Source organism: Centruroides vittatus, unplaced genomic scaffold (genome assembly GCF_030686945.1).
Source record: "Centruroides vittatus isolate TY-2023 unplaced genomic scaffold, ASM3068694v2 contig_750, whole genome shotgun sequence".
In the NCBI taxonomy this organism is placed as follows: domain Eukaryota; kingdom Metazoa; phylum Arthropoda; class Arachnida; order Scorpiones; family Buthidae; genus Centruroides; species Centruroides vittatus.
In genome coordinates this window covers 163,446-186,620 of record NW_027122487.1, presented here as the reverse complement: position 1 = coordinate 186,620, position 23,175 = coordinate 163,446, and the positions used below count along the sequence as shown (strand labels likewise).

Sequence of the window (23,175 nt, the reverse complement as noted above, 5' to 3'; positions counted from 1 at the left end):
GTGTGTGTATAAACTTGTTCAGTAGAGTCTCAGTTTATGCAGTATTCGTACTTTTGAAGATGGTGATTAGTTGGGTTAATCCATAGATTTACACTTGCGTGCATCTGATTAATAATGCTCATAATCCTATTCTTAAATCAGCAAACTGGGCTGCTTCTTCCGAACAAAGAAGTAACGAATGCTAATCACTAATGTAATTACCCTGGTTTGCATGTACTTAATACAGTATAATGAAATTATGTTCTGTATATCAAGCATCAGACTAAAATGATATTCATTACAATAAAAACATTTTTCTGTTAATTGTAAATGATTGCATAAGGCTTGAATTATATGGAGTGGAGCACAAATTTACATTTTGTGAGTACTACCTGATATGCAAACCTTCATATAAAACAAGATTGTACAGTATTTACTTGTAACTTTGATTGTTATATGCAGTTATGTAGCAATCAATCAATTTAAGCTAAACTCTGCCTAATTTGTGATATACTCTTCTGATGTATCCATTTCATTTTCTAGATGAACAGAGACTAAGAACAAACAGAAAATTACTTGCAGTTTCTTAAAATCAAATGTATTAATTCGTTCAACTGTGAGTTTCAGATAAAGCAAATCAATTTATAAATATTTAAATTAAATAAAACTTTAACTGTCCAGTTCTGCTTAATCATAGAAAACTGCAGTGTATCTTTAACTTTAGCATTAGAATTTCTCAAGGATGTAATGTAATACTATAAAATGTACTATAACTGTTAGTTTAATTCTGTAAAATCTATAAATAATCATTTCTAAAATAATAAAAGTCATTGAAAACATAAAGTTTACATAAATTTAAATAATATACCATTTACTCTATAGACTAGATTGTATGGGAGAGAAGTCACCCAACACCAAACGCAAGAGGCCCAATGTGCCAAGATCAACCAAAAGCCAAGAAGATGCAAGGAACAACGTATCAGATATCCTACAGGGTCGGAGAGTCGGAATCGATTTTAAAAATACCAACTCGGGAGTAGTGTATTTTTCTGCCGACTTCCCATCCGAAGTTCCACAAGGCAGTCACAGTCCACGTACAACATAATACGAAGGGAGTCGAGCCATCTCGTTCTCAATTGAAAGTCCCGCACTTTTATCTCGGATTACCAACCATTTCTTTCTGCTCTCCTTTAAAAATCCACTTGGAATACTCGAAAGAGTCGGTTTTAACGGTGCAAGAACCTTAACAGATTACGCCACACCAAACACAAGGTGCTAAATTATATGAAAGACGTCTTTTAATTGCAGACACTGCATCCGGCAAGACAATAAAATGCTATATTTACTACGAAGAAATTTGTAAAATTCTCTCCAATCTCTGAGATCTCTCCATCAAGTTTTCATTCTGTTAAAGTTTATTTTGATAAGAACAAAGATATCAATAACGAACGGGTTAATGTGTACCTAGGTAGTCCAAGATGGCGGCTCGTCTCCGATTCCAACAATCAGAAGACAGGGAACAGTGGGGACGCACGTTCTAACCTAACCTGACTATTCTAATAAATTACCGTAATTATTAGCAACCAAATTATTAGAATACGTCAGGTTAGGTTAGAACGTGCGTCCCCACTGTTCCCTGTCTTCTGATTGTTGGAATCGGAGACGAGCCGCCATCTTGGACTACCTAGGTACACATTAACCAGCAGAACTATAACAGCTTATTATGATATTTACAACGTTTGAAAACGAACAATTTACGTATTTTAAAATTTGACGTATTAAAACATAAAATAAATTAAAAAATAAAGTAAATTAGAAGAGATGGGTTAAAACGCCGTACCGTATCTGTAAAGATCCAAACTATTTTACCGTGTACCGGTACCAAACTGACCGCCAAGCATGCGCACTCTCAACGTAAATCGGAAATATCGCCGTTTTTTTTCAAATTATTTATTCATTTATCTTCATTATGGCCAAATTAACTCTTACTTTGAATTTTATATTGTTTTGTCTATATTAACGAGACACATTTGCCACCGACACTGCCCATCCTTCCGATTTGTTAATACAATTCTAATTTTATTTCGTTTAATCACAAGCGAAATATCAACTGTTAACTTTTATAAATCTTCTAATATAATATTTTAACACTCTAAATTTATTTATTTATAACTTTTGCATTTCTCGTCAATCATCAGAAATATCTATTTTCAACTCACATACTTTACACAAATGACAAGGGCCTGGCAAAGATCTGCTGCCTCATTAAGGCCGCCGCTGCTCCCGACAATTTACAAAAACGATTCAAACGACCTAGATAAAATACTTATGTTTGTACTATACATACAAGAGGGTAAGCATCCGGTAAAAAAATGCCAATACACGGTTTGAAGTATCTGGCATATAGGACGACCTAGGAATTTGAAGCTGTGATAAATGAATAAAAACCTCGTCTTATATGCCAGTTAATACGGTATTATCATCATCAACTCATCTCGATTATATATATATATAAGGTAGAAATGGGTTGATGATAATAATAAGCGCGCAGTTATTATTATTATTCAGGTTTACCCCGAAAAACTGTACTATTTTAGATGAGGTTTTCTTGCGTTTTTGTGGGGAAATCGAACATATTTTTAAACCTATCTAAAAATTCTCTAATTAACTTCGGAAGATGGAGGACTTAATTCTTGCACTCGATGAAAACGAGTAAGATCGGCTATAATCTAATAATCTTAATCTTCGCTATGGTTACTTTTTACCCCAGCAACACAGGCTCATCTGGTAGTTATATTAAAAAACTGATTCAATATCATTAGTGCAGTCTCACAGCAGAGAGATCTTGCGGCTGACAGACATTTTGTGTTTTACTTCTTTTTTCAAATTTAACAATCAAAAATATCGCCAGTACAGGGGGATTCTAATGAGACACTTCCTGTACCTGAATATCATTTTTTATGAAGGATAAGTAGTTACGCAGGTTTATCGAAGACCAAGCAACCTTTCCTCTTTCATCTCTCCCAATTCTAGTGATCAGCCTTCCTACGAAATAGCGGTATTTAAAACACTGGCGCAAAGGGCATACACTGCTCTATTATTTTAGACACGGAGAAGGAGAGAACAGATTGAAAAATTAGAGCTAGCTCATGAATATAGCAAAAATCAGATTGTTAGGTTAGCTAAAAACATACAAAACTAAGCAGAGTTGGGAAACCTCCACATCGGAAATTTATAGCGGTGGACTATGAGCCGAGGTTTACGGCTACATATAAAATACTAGTAAAACAGAATAGCTAAGTCATCTATACCTAAGGTACTAGCTAATGGTAAAGGTTTGATAGATCGGAACTTTGCTCCAGGAATATATACGATACCGTCGTGTGGGATAACAGATTTAGTTAACAGTTAAAATACACAGGTGCCACTAAAAGATCGTTAACTGAAAGGCTCAAGAAACATAAATACAACTAGTCTATAAACAGTGCTTGTTCAATTTGCGAGCCAGCGTGTTGGAATCAGACTAACTTATTGAAAAGGTATATGACGTCCACAAATTAAGATCAATGGAAGCCTTTGAAATTTTTCGAAGCTGACAGAAAGGACGAATGCATTAATTTCGAAGAGGAGGACACATTATCTAAAGCTTTGCAGTCTCTACTTGATATCCCAATGAGGGAAAACAACTTGGGCTAGACTTAATTTTGATTAATAACATGTGTAATTTATTTTATTTTTTAATTTATGTTACTTTGTTTTAATATGGCAAATTTTAAAATATTTAAATCGCTTGTTTCCGAATGTTGTAAATTTAAAATAAGCTGTTATACAAAAAATATAATTATAATTAAAATTATAATTAAAACATGCCAGGACAGAATTCATACTTTAAATATTAAAATTCACAGAAGCAATCACAAAACCTTGTGTCTTCTTTTAACGTCCTTTTCGCACTCGGGAAACAACTGTCTTTACGGCGGAGTCGACCTTCTTTTGTAGGCTACTCTTCCGCCTCAATATGTAAAACACGGTTAAAAATATCCCCAAGGCTAGCCTACAAAAGAAGGTCGACTCCGCCGTAAAGACAGTTGTTTCCCGAGTGCGAAAAGGACGTTAAAAGAAGACACAAGGTTTTGTGATTGCTTCTGTGAATTTTAATATTTAAAGTATGAATTCTGTCCTGGCATGTTTTAATTATAATTTTAATTATAATTATATATTTTTTGTAAATTAAATTTAATGATTGTGCCGAAAGCCTTGGGGATATTTTTAACCGTGTTTTACATATTGAGGCGGAAGAGTAGCCTACAAAAGAAGGTCGACTCCGCCGTAAAGACAGTTGTTTCCCGAGTGCGAAAAGGACGTTAAAAGAAGACACAAGGTTTTGTGATTGCTTCTGTCCGAATGTTGTAAATTTAAAATAAGCTGTTATAGTTCTGCCATTAGAATTCGGTTCTTTTAATTAATTTTGTAATATATGTGTTTTCTAACCCTAGGCATACCTCTAAATGGGATCGAAACCGTTTATTTTTGATTAAAGCATTGCTGGAAAAGTATAGAAGGTGTAGAGTTATTGATATCTTGGTTTATGTGTTTCCATGTGTATGTCTTGTCTGTAAAGGCATTTATATATATATAATATTATGATATAAACTTATATATATAAGTTCATATCATTTATCACTTCCATCTTAGGCACTCTAAAAGATATAAGCATCAAAAAAAGTCTAGAATGATAGAAAAAACCTAATTTATTTCTTGAATGAGCTCTAAGATGTCCAACTGAATGCTCAGTTTTTCTCCACACATCAATTAAGAGTTTATTTCGACAGAATTCACAATCTAGAGCATCTGTAAAAGCAAAATGCTATGAACTGTCAAGATGTGTTCAACGCTTTCTGAAATACAAAGAAACATAGTATTTTGTTTTCAAAAACACTCAACGATTGATGAGGGATCTTAGGAAAGAGTATTTGGAATTGTAATAAATTTGTTTTCAAACTTTTAAGATTCCTTGTACAGTGGAATCTTGCTCGACGAGCATCTCGCAGAACAAGTATTTCACTTAACGAGCAAAACAAATTGTAAAATAATGATTTCTTTAACAAGAAATGTTTTGCATAATGAGTGACAAGGAGAGGGGAAGTCTGACATATCTGTGGTTTTTTTTGTTTTCTGCAAATCGAATTCGCATTTCAGGTTGGTTCATTCCGCATTAGACGAAATGATGATGATTCAAGCTACTTAACAATGTATATTGTATAATTTTCTTTGAATAAACGTTATACATAAAATATTTGAGTACTTTTTTGGCATTACAAGTAAGATTCTGGAACGAATTATGCTCGTCAAGCGAGGTTCCACTGTATAGTTAAATTGCTACACAACTATATCGGCTGCTGTAAGAGGAGTGAGGCCGAAACTCCACTAGCGTAAAAACGGGCATAAAACTCCTCGCCGTAAAACTTTTAATCACGTGACCTATTTGCATTTGCGCTCGGATTGCGATGGAAGTCCGGCTAGTGAAATTTTTACAGAGATGGTGCTGTTGAAGTTAAGCCTGTATGGTTGTATATGTGATATATCGATATAAAGACAATTATATTATATTTTATATTCTACGAGTGTTTTCTGTACTATAATTACAAATGTAGTAAGTATAATATCTTTACGTTCATATATTAACTTTTATTATCATATTATTAAGATAATATACAGCCCTTATAAACTTAGCTTTTTTATAATATACTCCTCTAAATTGAAGGATTTTCCTTTGGCTGTCCATATCGCGTGTTTTAGGCATTCATTATTATAATCGGGATACCTCTTGTCGTAGATACATGAATACTTTTGAATGTTTTCGATAAATCTTTCCAGATCTATTCTACAGTTGCCAAGAGAGAACATACACAAAAACTCATTTTCCACCATTTTCGCACTGTGTCACAATGACCTAGATTTCACTGACTTCTGGTTGGTGGATGGTACCGTTTTACGGCCATATTTGCATCGAAAGTTAAACACTGCTCAACTCGCTTTTATGACCAGCTCAAGCATAAAATATCATGGTCACACGATTAAAGGCTTTTACGGTGAGGGGTTCTATGCCCATTTTTATGCTAGTGGAGTCTCAGCCTGAGAGTAGATATGCCATAGCGAGCATAGAAAAAATTTGAGTATTGGTCGGACATGTGTCGTGTAATGCAAGAAACATGCATTGAGAAATTGTAATGAGTAAATCTGAAACTTTGACAGTTTTTCAATGTTTTAATGTATGTTACAATGCTCTTGGATAATAATTAACGTAATTATTATAATACATTCCTGAGGAGGGCGTCTGAAAGACGACAGAAAACATTGGAGCATTAAAGTTACTTGTTCATTTACTGCTGGAATTAGCATTTAAGTGTGAATTTTATTTGTTTAATTATAATAATTTGGAATAGAAGCATTCCTTTTGGAAGAACCTGTATTGAATTTTATTCACAAACACATACACACATATTTTATGTTGAAAAATTAAATGTTGTTCCACTTATAATTTTACAAATGTTCATTGAATGTTATTGAGTAACAGATATTAGTTTTCCTGTCACAGATTTTTCAGAAAAAAATAAAAAAGGAATAAATTTTAAAAATGAATTTATTTTGTTTTTATATCTACATGAAATCAAACTTAATATTTTTAAGTTTAGTTACTTGACAACTGTTCTCTTTCTTTCAAATTATCTTCTATTGTAGATGATATTTCTTGTACAGGAGGCTTAATATGATCAGGAATTCTTTCAATGGCATGCTGCAAAATAATAGAACAATGACAAGACTAATCCAAAAATACTTGATATATATTAATTTATATACTAAATATTTAGAACAATCCAGAATAAGCAACAGAAACAAAGCCTAGAAAGAGTTTACAAAAATTTTAAACTTGAAATGTAAAACCTGTCCTTGACCTGAAGTAAAGAGCTCCAAAATCTATTATTTCAAATCTAATCGGTGATTTAACTCAATTTGCATATTCTACAAAGAATTGTGTTACAATGATTATTATTATTTTTTAAATTTCTAACCTAAATCTTTCGACATGTGATGGAAAGCTTACAATATGTTGCATGTTTTAAATAGTACATATGCCGAAAACTTTAAAAAATAATGCAAATATTACAAAGAACTTTTGATAATTCAAAATAATTAAGTGCAAATAAGTCTTTCCTTGTGGGCACTAAGAAGGCCCTCGGAGCAGTATGCCTCCATCTTAACCATTTAGTCATATTGCCAATTATTAATACAAATGTTAATACTTAGTAAAATTTATAAAGTACAACAAATCTATAAAAACATCACCACAAATTGACTATGTTCATTCATGGAAAATGGTGACGATTGAATTACTGAAACAATTTTAACAAAAATAAAAGTTCTTGATACATCAAAAAAAGAAAAGAAAAACACACATTTACATTATTAAATCTAATTTATCACAAAGTTTGCAATATGAAATTGTTTGTGAAAACCTGAACAATGTGAAGTTAAATATCAAGATTGATCAGTAAAACCAAAATAGTCTAATACCTAATATGTAACAAAACATAAACATTTAACTTGCTAATAGTATTCATTATCATATATCATATATCAAAACTATACCTATATTGATCTATTGTACGATAATATGGAAGTTTCAATTTGTAGTGGTCCTTAGGGCAGTAGCAAACTATGCAATATTGGCAAGACCCAGTTGCTTGAGATGTCCACGAAGAAATAGTTTGTCTGCAGTACGTCCTCATGATGGAAATCGTCTGCACTACATAAATGGAACAGGGCAAATGACAAGAGATTTCTGGAACAGCCAAGATGCCACAGACATGCATTATTAAATTTACCACAAAGAGTTTTGGGTAAACATGTGATAGGAACAAAAACATGACTGAAGCTGCTTACAATAGAGAAAAATGAGTTTAGATAATGATAAGTTTCCTAATGCATATATTTGAGTAGTTCTTCCACTAAAGTGTTCATACTTCCTCACTTCTCTCAGTACTGAATCTATTTTCAAACCAAACCTGTTCATCTTCTATGTGCAGATTTGTTTTTGACTGCACAAACATTTGTAACTGCAACTAACAAATGTTCATCATTGCTAGATTCAATTATCTCTGCCATATTCACCAACAACTTGAAGGAGATGAACCATATGCTACTCAATAAAAGCAGGTCATAGATTCTAATTAGTTAAATATACAGTATCACAGAAATTAATTTATACACATCTCTAAAAATCAGACTTTCTGCATATTTAAGATATATACTGAAAACACAAGGTAAGCCTGTGATATCATGTTGTCAGTAACTAAGTTGTTTCGTGCTACCAACTTTAGACATAACAACAACATGAAATTGTATGTCAAATTTACTTGTAATTACCATAGAATTTAATTTACTTTCCAGACAACTAAGAAAGCTTAGTCAAAACATGAATATCTCCAAATTTTAAACAAATATTCAATTAGAACTCATTCAAAGCTACAAATACCTATCCAAAATGTGAGAGACTACACAATCTGATATTATACAACATACAAATTACAGTTGACCATAATGATATAGAGAGTTAACATCAATACAACCAACATATATGAAATAAAACAAAAATAACAAATCTATAATATCAGAATTTGAAAAAAAATCAAGATTAATATAGAAATTAGATTTTTATAAACATCATACAATCATTTTAACTGATATTTGCTAAATAATTTAGATTTATGACATTCCCAAAGTATATATTTATCATTTGAGAAATCATGTTCAGATGTAATAACAATACAAATTGTACTGTAAATAAAACCTAATGAAATAATGCATAATACTATCATACACAAATACTGGGTGTCTGAAAAGTATTGTGCAGTGGAAAAAGTTTAAGTTTTAATAAAGGTGAAGTTTTAAATACAATATTGTGGTTTCTCTTACAGCAAATGCTGGAAATATCAGCCAGAGACCCAAAATCCAGAGGCAGTCTGCAGACTCAGCAGGCCAGATTCCGCGGGAGGTTTGTCAGCAAAAAGTCTTATGAAAAGTATACAACAAAGACTGAAATCTCTATGAGAAAGCAGTGATGCTATCTATTATGAAATGGAAACACAGAACATATGACTTATGGATCTCACAATCAATGTCATAAGTATAACTTTAATGTCATTACAAATTTCTCACTGCTGACTGCTAAGTAACTTTTCAGCTAAAACAAAATATTTTGTTTTGACTAAGATCCTCTTTGCTAACCAGAAACTACACCATTATAATAAGTCCTATTAATAAACAAGGTCTAAGTAGACGATATAAAGAATTAATACATCATCCTACGTTGTGTCAATACCTGCTGCATTTTCCTTTGATGCCTCAACTTCTGCTTATTCCATATTTAAAAAAAAAATATCTAAAGTGGAATTAAAAGTAATTAAAAATAACAATTTTCTGCTCCCAATCTAAACAATATAGTCAATTTAAAAAGTAAATAATTAGCTATATATAATTGAATTTTGTCTCTTTCTTTTTAACTTTCTAGCAATAATTGAATGCTATCGGCTTCATAGCTATAAATATTGACTATAATAGTTTGCAATACTTGTTTAGAGCTACATTCTAACTGAAGAGGTCAAACAAACAATTTGGAACATAACAGCTAAGAGCCTCACATCTGTAATAAGACAGAACTTCAGAAATATGATATAAATGTTCCAGCTTACAAATAATAAATATAATAGTGACAAGGAAATAGGTTTCTCTAACATCACATTTTCCTACATCCAGAGAAAAGAAGATCGATCAACATTGAACTGTTTCTAATTTACCTTGTTCATTTGTTGTTACTAGAAATATTTCTGTTAATTTCATTTATTTGCTTAACCCTTTTATTACAAACCAAAGGTGGCCAAACCCTGTTGTGACAGAAGCCACATATTGCTTACCTTCTGAAGGCAAACTATTGAAATGGTATTTAATATTATATACAGTTGACCTGGCACTCTCTATATTGATATTGCCCGTGGAGGACCTGGCTTCCTTCTGCAAGTAAGAAGCCTACATTTTCTTCTTCAGACTCCTCATCATATCATTTCAGAATTGTTTCATCACGTTCCATGATACTGCATATACACAATATAATTTTGCAATTAGAATCATACTACTTTGAATTAAAAAAAACACATGATTGCTCTTAAATGAGCTCCATGCTAACTTCAACATGACTAAAACAAATGTGGCACTGAGAACATTAGCATAATTTCCAATTCTGGTATCTTGTCAAAGGGGATACTTAGGAAGAAATGGTAGATGAGAGTTTGGCCACAAAACTTCCAAAAGCCCAAATTACAAGTGTTTTAAAATGAAAGTGAGTGCAGTGCTCACCCTTGAGTAACAGCAGATTAAAATAATGTAATTATCACTGTTCTATAATAAATGGGAGATGTAGTAATAGTCTGAAAGAGCCACAGTTTAGCCATCATGGTTATAAACTTTCAATAAATTCATTGTTGTTTCTGACCAGATGATAATTATCTCCTAAAACCGAAGTAACTTTTCACATAGAGTTACTGTTAGAAGAACCATTTCTTGACAAATCTTAAAAACTGAGTGTCAAGTGTCAAATCTTCTCTTTTAGTATACTAAAGCTTATAGGGCAGATTCATCAATTCTAAGAAATTTTTTCAAAACAATTTTATCATACATGAATTCTCATGTCCTATAATTCAAGGCAACTCTATAATTTCAATTAAAAACCATAACTGTAATTTAGAAACATTTTTATAATTCACAGATCTCACATTAAAAAAGAAATCATTATTACATACAAAGATTATTAGCTTCAATTGCAAAATATTTTAAAGTACAATAAACTAAGGGTCAGTTCCTACCTTATGCTGTGAAATGAAGCAGTTAAATCCATGACATAACTGCAGCAGAAAATTCATCTAGTAATTCCTGTTAAGTCCATTCTTATTTCTTACCATTTTTCTAGAAGTTTTCTAGTGCATTGTTGTAAAAATGGAAAATAAATTCCACAAAACATTAGCTGTTTATTGTGTTGTGTTAGCAGCTGCACTAACATACAAAAATTATTAACTCAAAGATTTTTATTGCAATGGAAAAGATAAGACAAGGTGGACTCATTTCTTAGCAGTGAAATGTGGAATGATGTTGAAACCATTCTGTGAATATTTTCAGTGTATTTTCAGTTTGTCACCAGTGGGAGCAAGCCTTAATCATTAAGTTAAATGTAGTGATTATTTCACAAGTATTCAAATTAAAGATGATAAAGACTGATAAATAATGTATTTTCAACAGATAGCTCAATGGCCAAAGCAAGAGAGCCATCAGTTGCTGTTCTGGAAAATCAGGTTTAAGTTACTTGGTTCAAAAATGTTTGCTAGAAGAGTGATCTAGCTACATTATATATCTTACATCCTACCTGGGCAATCCCCAGTGTGGGCTTAGCCAAATCCACAATAGACAATGGAAATGGCCCTCTTAGTACCTACATAACAAAAAAAATTATTTATTAAATTAATTTTTTCATATTTTGAAGAATACATATGCGAGAAAGATAACCAAAATAAATTAATTTCAAATAAAAATCATGAATTGTCTGAATTTTGTCTTTAACCATAAAATTAATACCACACACATACACATAAGAAAGACATTGGCCATACACAAAGTGTTTAGCCGGCAGAAAAGAGGGTAAGGGAAAGAGGAGGAGATAGACAATAGAGAAAGGTAGGATCCCTCTGAACAGCATACATATGGCTACAGTACTCTCTATGTTTGATGTTGGTATGCAGTTCTTATGCTGCAAGGCCATAGTCCCACAAAGGGTCTAAAAAAAAACCTGAGTGTAGCAAACACCAATAATTGAGTACTGCCACAAATAACTAAATGTAGAAGTTAGTGCCAAGTGGCTGTTAGTAGGAAGACATATCTACTTAATACTAATAAAACTGAATGCAATTGCAAATCTTACTACTACTTAACAGCTAGACAGACAGTGCGAAAAGGAAACGAACACAATGACAAACTAGACAAGACGAACGGACCGACAGAGACATATGGGCAAGACCCCTATTTTTTCTTTATTTACTTTTTTGAACATTAACTTACTCACTAACTAAACTAACCTACCATAACCTAGGACAAACCTAACCAGACAACTAAAGATAACAAACCCTAATCTAATTGAACCTAACCCATCATATCCTAATTGGAAACAGAGCTAAGAGTCCCAATCTAACTTACAATTAGGACTACCTGAATTTAGACTGAAAAAGAAGACAGAAAAAAAAAATTAAAATACAAAGTTAAAAGGCCGCTAAATGCTGACAGTTGAAACAGAGCAAGGAAAAGCTAATTGCCATCCAAGCCCCTGGAGTGAGTGTTCTCAAGAGCCCCACTAAGGGATATAAATGTGAGTAGATGATGGAGCATTGTACGTGTGTGAATGAGTTGGTGCAGACTGCAAGGCCAGTTGTACCCTTCAAGAATAGCAGCTCTTATTAAACAATCCCTAATGTGATTGTACCTATTGCAGTGAAAAACTAAGTGAAGTGGTGTTTGGTCCTCCTGAATACCATGATTGCATTGTGGATTGTCCCCAAGGTTAAATCTATGCAAGTATTACTTAAAGTTGCCGTGTCCTCTAAGTAGCTGAGTCAGGGTGTAACTAGGGTAAAAGTAGCGAAGAATTGCAGTAGGTTGGGGATGAAAGTGTAGGTGAGCCTACCAGTGGTGTCATGGTCCAGCTGTCTTGCCAGAGAATGAAGATTTGCTTCTTACCACACACAGCAATTTAAATTTAAATTAAATAAAATTTAAGCCTACTTAGTACTTTTAAAGCATCAAAATCAATGGTGAATTAAATAGCACAGAATTATAAAAGTGTTCATAATGAATTATTCTCACCTTAGTTACTTTCATAGCAACTCCCTCCGGAAGATTTCGTTGAATATATTCCAGATAAGTATCGGCAGTAGAACCCGTCAAATGTTTTAACTAGAAATTTTTTAATATATCATTTAAATGAGTTAAATTTTGCAATGTTATTTTATATAATCTACAACAAGTAACAATTAATTATATCTCAGATTAAATAAAACAATACATAAAAGTTGTGTGCTTGGTACATGCATATTAGGAGCTGTATGGTCTTTTATGTCATCACAATGTAACTTAACCAGTGCATGCAAAGGAAGAAATATGTGCTCCTTGCCAAATTATCCAAATACAATTGAATTTAAACTCAGATTTTTACAATAGAGAGATGTCCGATTGTTAGCCTGTCTGATTCAGTTACGACAACAGCTAACTGGTCAAAATCACTTATGAATTAAGTATAAAGAAAATGTGCATAATTAAAATCTTCAGGAGGAGAAAATTGTGTTAAATTTTTTCTACCTTCTTTTGGAGGCTTTAATTCCCTTTTGGAGTAGAAACTTGAAGAAAACTCTGGTGGCACATCAAGAATGAGCAAGAGAAATTCTTTCATTGACTTTTGATGAAGAGAATATCACCTGAAAATGCTGAAGTTTTGTTACATTTTCAGTCCAAAAAACTGAATTGGATTTATTTTGAAGGCACTTCCTTCATAAGGAAGCAGTCTGTAAATAATGAACTCAACAACAATTTCTTGAATTAATAACAAAAAATCTGCTTAATTGGAGCTCTAGTGCTTTTATATTACCTGACAATGATCTTAATTGTCCAAAATTACTTCAGAAACTGTTACTCAATGCAAGCAAGCTCTATTGAAGGTGTATGATTTGACGATGATCCAGGAGCATATATCCAGCAGTTCGGCGCATAAACCTCATTTCGGCTGCCTGTAATCTTTTGATATCTTTCTTCTTTAGAACCCAGATTTCACTACTGTACAGGAGAATCGGAACAGCCAGTTTTATATAATTTCAGTCTAAAGTGTTTTTGTACAAGGGGTGGTTTTAGAGTATTATTTATTATTCCTAATATTTGTAGAAATTTTGTGAGCTTATTATTTATGTCATTCTCACTTTCATAAGAAGTATCCTAGATAAAGAAAATTATTAACTTGCTCTAAAGTTGTATTATCAATTACGATTTTGCTGCTTATTGGCTCTGTGCCTCTAAATGCCATTACTTTGGTTTTAGCAGTTGAAATTTTATTTAAGGTAAATAAACCTTCTTGTAAATTATCTTCATAATTAGCAATAACCACCTGATCATCAGCAAATAGCATGGTATTGAATTTTATGTTGTTTAGAAGCTGAATTCGTAATGTATATTCTTCCTGCCATTGATGTATTATGTCATCTATATAGATGTAAAAAGTGTTGGTGACAATGGACATCCTTGTCTTACTCCTTGATTTATTGTTCTATATTCTAAAGTGGCATTGTTGAACTTAAGTTGTATAGTATTATTTTCATAAATATTGCATATATTTTGAAGTAAAATATTTGGTATGTTTCTGTTTTGTAAGATGTCAAAAACTTTGGTACAATCTATGAAAGCTAAATGTTTATTCAGATTAAATTCTCTTCGTTTCTCTAGTAATAATTTAATGGAGAAAGCCGAGTCTATACAAGATCTGCCTTCTCGGAATCCGTTTTCACATTCCGAAAGAAATTTTTCACCTTCTTGTTTTAATTGTTCATTTAGAATTCTAGTGTAGATTTCATAACGGGTATTAAATAGGCTAACGCCTCTGTAGTTATCTAATTTTCGTTTATCTCCTTTTTTGTGAATAGGCAGTATAATACTCTTCTTCCATTCAAGTGGTATACAGGCTTGTTCATATATATTATTGAAGAATGTTAACAATCTCTTGTGGAATTTATCACCAGCATATTTGTATAACTCTCCATTTACGCCATCATCTCCTGTTACTTTTCCATTTTTTGTTTTGGTTAAACTTTCAAACAGTTCTTTTTTTGATAATTCATTACTATTTTGATCGTTGCTTTCAAAAATCTTGTTAGTCTGTCCAAAGTGTTTGATAATAATGAAGAAACTGGTTGTTTGTCACACCACAATTAATCTTTGTGTTCTTTAATTTCTTGATTCATAAATTTTAATATTTTGAAGGCATTTGGTCTTATTTTGTAAAGATCTGATTCTAGTTGTGAAATAAATTCTGTCCGTGATTCTCGTTGTCTTTTCCTTATTTCTCTGTGGCGTTTGTATACTTTTGCACCTTCAGCTTTTTTTGTACTTGCTGTATTTTTCTGTAACATTAGTTGTTTGATTTTATTGTCCCATATTTTCAATTTCTTTCTTCTACAGGAATTGACTTTTACTGTGCCCAGAGACTCGTCGGCTGCTGCTTTTATTATTGTTTTGATATTTTCCCATTCATATTCTATATCTTTGTCTTCTGGGATTTTCTCCATATGTTGTTCAATTCTCCTAGTATATAAACATTTGATACTATCATCGTATAATAATTTTACTTTAAATTTTCGTTCAAGTTTATGTCTAACATTCAGTTTCTTTTTTAGCCATCTAGGTGGGATTCTTAATTTTGCTTGGGTTAGGAAGTGATCAGAGCCTAATTCAAATCCTCTGTATGATCTGACATCTAGGAATAATTTTGACATTTTTTCATTAGCAATAAAATAATCAATAATTGATTTGGACTGCTGTCATTGCCAAGTATATTTATGTATATTTTTATGGTTAAAAAACATGTTCATTATTTTAAGATTATTATAAATAACAAAATCAATGAGTCTAATGCCATTTCTGTTATGAGTATTCTCTCCGAAGGTTCCAATATTTTTATTTACTGGAGTGTTTCCCATTGCATTCAGATCTCCTGCTATTATGGTGTAATCGTTCTTGTTAACTTTATTAAGAATTTCTTGCAACTTTATATAAAAATCTTTGTTTTCTTCTTCTCGGCCTTCTTCGGGAGTGTATGTGCCAATAATGGTTAAATTGCATCTGTTAATTTTTAATTGGATTTCTGATTCTATCTGTAAAATATGTGTAATGAAGGATATTTTTTTTAAGTGATTTATGTATCCAGATCATTAGGGCATGAGTTTTCTTAGTTACTCCATTATAAATAAGTGTATAATTTTTAGTTTCTTTTGTTCCTTTTAGTTTCTTCTTTGTTTCTGAAGTGACAGTATGTCAATTTTTCCATTCTGAAATATAGAGTCTAATTCTTCTTCTTTCGCATTAATGCCTCGAACATTCCAAGTAACATATCTGACAATGTTATCTTTCTTCCAATTGTGATTATTCGTTGTTCTCTGCTGTATGTCATCATCCGTATTATCCGTCTGCTCCCTGTTTCATTGAGACTTGTAAGTAATATTAAAGTTCCTCATGTCTGGTTATTAGCCATACAATGAGTGGTCCAGTAGTAGGATAAATCAAGATCTTAATTCAATTTATAGAATAAATCAAACCTGTAGTCACATGTTAAAGGATCCAAACTGTAAGACAGGTGCTACAGAATTTCCCATTTGAAAATCTCAAACTTGTCACAAGTCACATTGGCAGTCAGTGCCGTAACTAGCCATTCCTGTGCCCTGTGCAAGAATTTGCATTTAGGCCCCTTAATTAATTAGATTTGGGAAAATAATAAAACAAAATACATGCTTTTTCGGCCCCCCTTTCATGTGGGCCCTGTGCGGATGCACCTGTTGCACCTGCCTAGTTACGGCACTGTTGACACTGTGCAGTCTCGTATTGTCGTGCAAGAAGATTACATCATCTGAAAACAAGTCTCTGCATTTATTCTTTGCATTGCAGGGTTTCACCTTAAAGTCTAGATCTTTCACCATGTGAATTTCACATGTTTGGTGAATTATTGAAGCAGCACAGTTACATCTTCGATGCTGAGGTGCAGGAGGTGGTCATAAACTTCTTGAAGCAGAAACTAAAGGATTTACATGAGCATGGAATCACCAGGCTCATTAACCAGTGAGAATACTGGTGGTTATTACTTTTATCTTACAGGTAAGTTTGCAAATAAATTACATTGGATCACTTTCATTAGACTCATAGTAATATAATTAATATCACATGCCCTTAAATTTCACAATTAATGTTTAAAAAATTGGGTTAATTTAAATTTATTTTAGTATAAATTTGGATAATTCAAAGCTAAGTATATTTCATATTCTGAAAACAACATAAAAAACGGAAAGTACAACTGGTCAATTGATTTATAGAATGTATACTTTACAAGAATTTCCAGAAATGTTATAAACTCTTGGAATTCTAACAATGCAGACTTGCTTTATGGGCCTTTAAAAATATAAAATTACCATGTAATAACAAACATTTAAATATCTAAAATACACTTACCTCTATTACCCTAAAATATGTTCTCATCTCATATGCCACTCTGTGTTTACCATAAATGTGAACACATTTTAATAATTGTCTTTTCTCGATATATTTTGGTGGTTCCCATCTGAAAATTGAGAACAGAATGCAATTATCGTTTCAAATGATACATCTAATAAACTTTCAAGAATTATGCAAATAAATAGTTAAATATTGAAATGGAAAGACCAAAAATGTTCGTCCATTTCTACAAACACAATATATTGGAATTATACAAGGTTTCTCAGGTGTATAATGATTTAGTTGTCATCTTGCGCTTCAATATTGTTCTGCACTATTCTCTACAATAAATTGATTTTATGGTTAGACGATAATGGTATAATACATGAGAATCAGCCTGGTTTTCAGGCAAGTTATTCAACATTAGATAACGTTTTTGTTTTTTATGTGCAATTATTCAAAACTTTTAAGGAAGCATAGAAAGGTGTACACATTCTTCGTTGATTTATCTTCTGCACTTGATAGTGTTTGTAGGAACTTCTTGTGATCAAAATTTAACATTATGGTTTAAATTATAAGTTTATGTTTTTACTTGCTTCTTTGTACGAAACTTCTTCGCTTATAGTAAGAGACGGAGAATGTTTTCTAAGTAAGGAAGTGCCTGTTCATTATCTTATAATCGGTATTCTAACAATATTGAAGATAACATAGCTTCTTAACCATATTTCTTTAGAAGTATTAAAGTTCTGTATACACTTACTGTCTTATCCACTGTTGTTAAGTAGGATTGTATTTTATAATAAATTCTCTTTAATATCATCTTCAATGATCTTATTGATGTTATTAACTCCTCGGGTGATGGTATATAAATAGGTGGTTTTCAAATTAAAATGCTTATATTAACAATATTGTAATTTTATCTGATTTTGTGGTTAGGCTACAAATATTAAATGAATCGTTAACTACTTACATAGATGAAAATATTATCAAATTAAATTTGAATAAATCTAAGGTTGTTGTTTACCATAGGAGGCAAAAAATTCAAAAGTGAATAAATAGTGGTTTAAAAGATTCCCAATATTCAGGTCACTTTTTATTACAAATATTTAAGAATCATCTTTTTGGCTAACAGTTCATTTCCAATGCGTTACTCTAATAAGAAGATGCTAGACTATTGACATATAAAATTATTCAATTGGGAAAAGCTGCTGGATTACAAAACTTAAATGATTACTTACACTTATTGAAAACTATGGTTTTGCCCTCTTAGTTATGCACTTCAGAAATCTAAGATTTTATTTAATAAATGATAAGGGTATACAGATTGAATTTATTAAAAAGTTATTTTGTTCACCTCATTGTGCACCAAGTCTTTTAATTATGATAGAATGTTCTATGACTCCTATAAAACTTTTAATTTTTAGATTAGGGAATTCGTTTATTGGGACTTCTAACCCTGATGATTCTAATTTAAATAAGGTAAATTTGAAGTTTTTACTTGGCAAGGATTATATCAACTAGACTCATTCTTTCATTAGTACATATAAAGGATATGGTATTAATTTTATAAGTAGAAATATAAAACTGATAAAACTGATCTCTCCTCCTTGCTAACATTTTTGTTAACTTTTTGTGGTATTAATGGAAAAATATTAATAAATTTAAGTATATATAATAGTTGGTACAAAGAACTGGATGCTAATTTTATGATAACTCGTTATGTAATCAGGATATGTTTCTTATTTTGCCTTATTATTCTTGTTTTGTCTTTTTTTATCTACATGCAAGGTGTAACTCATTGTATTTCTGGAATAATTATTCAGAGAAGTGGTTTTTGTGAGAAAGAAGAGATTTTGGATACTCAATATATCTAACTGCAGGCATTTTAAATTGCTGCAACAAAAAATTTTTGGTTATACTGTTCCTTCCATTTCTTTTTTTCATAAAATTCTTTCTGGTTCTTGTTTCTGATTTAAGGCATTTTGTTCTTTAAGAAAGTTTATTAATCTTTTGTCTTAGGGAGCATGATTCCTCCACTTTAAGTTGGTTCAACTGCTAATGAAGTTTGGGAGAATGTCTGTTTGTTACTAATAATTTGTCTCTTGTAGGTAAGAAATACATAATAATAACACTATTATTATTATTATTATTATTTTATTTTATCTGATTTTGTTCTAATTTTGTAAATCTGTGTTGAATGTATTGTAGTTGAATCAAATTGCTTATCTAGTGGATATATTTACACAATTGAATGATGCTTCTCTTTCCCTTCAAGGAAAAAATGTAAATATTTTTAACACAAAAGATATATTATGACCACTATTATGAAAGTTACAATACTGGTTCATGACTGTAAAACAAAAAAAAAACAAAAAATGTGGATCCATTTCAAAGTTTAAATGGCTTTTTAAAGGAACAAAACTGTAAAATTTGCAAGGAAATTCAAAAAGAAATTATTTCTCATCTGCAAACGATAACTGTGACGTTAAATAAATGCTTTTCCCGTACTAAACGATGACAATAACTATTGGGTTTTCAATCCTTTCAATCTGAAAGAAAAATCAGAGGATCTATTTAATTCAGAATATGAAAATAACATTGATCCGACATAAACAGCTAAATAAAAGTTGAATTTAATGAAGTTTCATTCGACAAGTTTTAGTATAACTTAAAAGAAAAAAATTCAAATTTATTTGAAAAGGCAATTCGTTGTTTGTTGCCATTCAGTATCAAATATTTGTGTAAAGGAAGATTTTCACTCTACAACTACAACAAGCTGGATGCTGCTCTTTTTATCAAAATTCAACTGTCCACAATTAAACCAAGTTTCCAGAAATTATTCAAAAGAAAATTTAATTACTTGCATTAATTAAAAGTGTAAGTTTTTTCCATTAATAATCTATTAGTTTTTTGTTTTTTGCATATTCAATAAATTATTTTTTATTTGTTGTTTTACCTTTAATCAATAAAAGTTGTCAGTGTTCCAAAATTTTGGTGAAAAAGATTCTGCAATTAAAATAACTTGGAAGCTGCTACCTTAGATAAATTCATTATAACAATAAATAAACTGTTTAATTACAATAAGTAAACTATAATATTAAACATAATTACTTACACTCTTCCAATTTTTATTCCAAGTTCATTAGCAGCGAAAGTAGCAAACCATTGGTAACTGTTAAGTACTGCTGGTTCGTGACCTCTAACTTCAACTTCTATAGTCTTGTATAATGCGTCAGGTTTCGGCTCATTTTTTGGCTTTACATTTAAAAAAATTATATTAATATAGCTCCAAAAGATTAAAAAATGTATAAATTTAGAATTTCTAATGCATACCTTTTCATTCGCACTTATTGAATAGGGCTAAAAAAAAAAAACAAATTTATTCAAATTAATCTCTCGTTTTTGTATAGTTTATAATATACAATATACTTTAGAATAGTTTGTATAGTAACAGAATATAGTAGACTAAAGTCAGACTGAGCAGATACAAAATAAATCAGTTATACACAATATACAGTTTTATTAATTAACATTGACAATTCAAATGTTACTAAAGAGAGAAGTTAAACCCCAAGAACTTGTGTGCACGACTTTGAAGATGGATGCTATCATAATGGGAGTCATTGTGAATTAATTATATTTACAAGTTTTTAAATGTTTGTTTGTATACTCAAACAAAAATGAATTCCATAGGGACTAGAGGAACCCTCCTCGTTGACACAAAAAAGAATTAAATTAAAATTCATTTGTTTGAACTTTTTAAAAACACTTTATGATAGTAAATAAAGTTTATTGGACCATCTGCAATATAACCGTGTTGCATAAATTAATAAAAGGTACTTATAATTATTTAAATATTTTTGAGTTAGGCTCCCATTGGGTTCTTCCGAATCTGCCATTGCGCTCAACTTCTTGCTTGCTGTTGTAGCAAAAATCAAACCCATTTTTCTATTGTAAAATGATAATACATTGAAGACATATTATGTCATGTTATCATCGCTTGCTGTAGTAGAATCTGTGATATTTTTAACCAGTCTTAAATCTGATAAGTTGTGTTTCCCACCGAGAGGACACGATCAAGTGGCTAGAAGTTCTATACGAATAAAAGATTGGTCTGGTTCAGAACAGAGAAACTGTTGCATTCTAAGGGTAATTGTTTGGTACAAAAGCAGCTCTGAATGAGACAATAGGGAGTTTATCACAGCTGTAGACCATACCTGTATAAGTAAAAAAGTCAAAGGAATCCCATTTTTGAAGACACTTTTGAGTGTCTTCAAAAATGGGATTCCTTTTACTTATACAGGTAATGGGGTAAAATTTGAAAGGGAAAAAATCTGGAACTATTTCTCATGACAATGCTAAAAATCAACTGTTTTCCACTTTTCTAGAGACAGCTAAAAGCTGAAAACATGAGAAATGATGTTGCACCCAGTATTTTTGCAGCATGATCAGAGCACGTGCTCCTTAATTAAACCCAATGAATATTTAATTAACAAGCATCCAAATCACTTTGGAAGCAAATATATTAGCAAGGGTCACAATTAAAGATCTGGTTCCTTTGACTTTATGGTCACTTCTACGTCTTTTTATAAAGAAAATAAATAAACTAACTTAAAACTACATACGATTCTTACATTATTATTTTATCATTAAAAACATACCAAAGTGCGAATCCAATTACTTTTATTCGTAAATAAAGTGCGAAGAATTGAAGAATTCATTTCCAATTTCAGTTGTATTACCCTTATACAAAACAAGTTAAAAGACGGAGGCTGCCATCTTCTACACGACAAAATCCACCTGGTGCTAAGAAATGATAAAATTATAATTAAAACATTTTCTTTTATAGTTCTTTCTTCGTGTGTAATTTTTAATTTGTATTATCTTATATAAAATATTTTTTATACAATTTCAAAGTACGCCCATTTTGTTTTCCATTTATTTATATTTTTCGGTGAGTGGTCTGTCCGGATATGTCAGTTCCCGTCCCTCACCCCATTGTGGGCATGGCCGAACCCATAATGGGCATGCTAAAAGAGGCCGTCTTAGTGCCCCGTTAGAAAGTTTTTTTTAACTGTTTTTTAAGATACAAATCAAATTAACACAGTGCAAACCTAAATTTAGGTGACTTATCTACTATATAAGATCTCTCCATACCTTTCAACTTTCACACTTGTATTGAGTAGCGAGAGAGGAAAAATGGCTGACAAATGAGAAAAAAACCACCTCATAATAGAATTTTATTGTGTTATTACATGCCTCCGACATCAAGCTCTTTACCCAGAGCTTTAGTCCCTGATGGTACCTACTGTCAGATCCTGTCAGAATGCAATATCAAGTTAATGCATATTTGGCTAAATTATTTCAATTTTCTGAGAGATATATTAGAAAACTAGACATTTGATCCAGGTGGCTGCGAGGTAAAACAACAGACTGCCTGCCCAAGATTTCTTCAAGTAACACGAGAAAAAAAACATTATTAAATTAATGTATTGTGACATCACCTCTTGCATGGAAATTTCCATTGACACAAGATTAATGAAAATAACTTTAGTTATTCATGAATTAATGAGGCACCAGCACATTAAATCTTTACCGAAGGGCAGTTTTGTCCAATTTAAGTAAGAGATCAGTAATGGGCTCTCACATTTACCTAACCCATTTAATTTTATTTATCATCATGTGAGGCTCATTCTGAATTTGTGCAGAATTTATTAATCAACTGCATTAAGATTATGGATCTTTGATTGATTACACTTTCAAATTTTAATAATCCATAAACTGCATCTAGCGATTCTTAAATTATAATATTTAATTTACATTAAAAACAAATTATTTTGAAATATATACAATTCTTTTATT

At 31.4% G+C, this 23,175-nt stretch overlaps 1 protein-coding gene across 1 annotated transcript; it reads right to left on the bottom strand.

Annotated features, from left to right (window-relative positions):
* Window positions 1-6,604: 6,604 nt before the first annotated feature.
* LOC136981294 (small ribosomal subunit protein uS10m-like) lies at window positions 6,605-22,091 on the bottom strand. Its single transcript, XM_067277595.1, has 6 exons — window positions 21,975-22,091; window positions 20,647-20,673; window positions 20,429-20,568; window positions 17,332-17,440; window positions 12,940-13,029; window positions 6,605-6,775 (listed from the first exon to the last, which is right to left on the bottom strand). Exons 1-6 carry the CDS (start codon window positions 22,032-22,034, stop codon window positions 6,671-6,673), a joined length of 531 nt encoding a protein of 176 aa, XP_067133696.1. The 5' UTR covers window positions 22,035-22,091; the 3' UTR covers window positions 6,605-6,670.
* Window positions 22,092-23,175: the final 1,084 nt, after the last annotated feature.

Coding starts and splice junctions, on each gene's coding strand:
- LOC136981294 (XM_067277595.1), bottom strand. CDS start 22,034: ATGAATTCTTCAATTCTTCGCACTTTATTTACGAATAAAAGTAATTGG. Junction 20,674..21,974: donor GTAATTGGATTCGCACTTTG/GTATGTTTTTAA, acceptor TTTTTTTTTTAG/CCCTATTCAATAAGTGCGAA. Junction 6,776..12,939: donor TTGCTATGAAAGTAACTAAG/GTGAGAATAATT, acceptor ATTATTTTGCAG/CATGCCATTGAAAGAATTCC.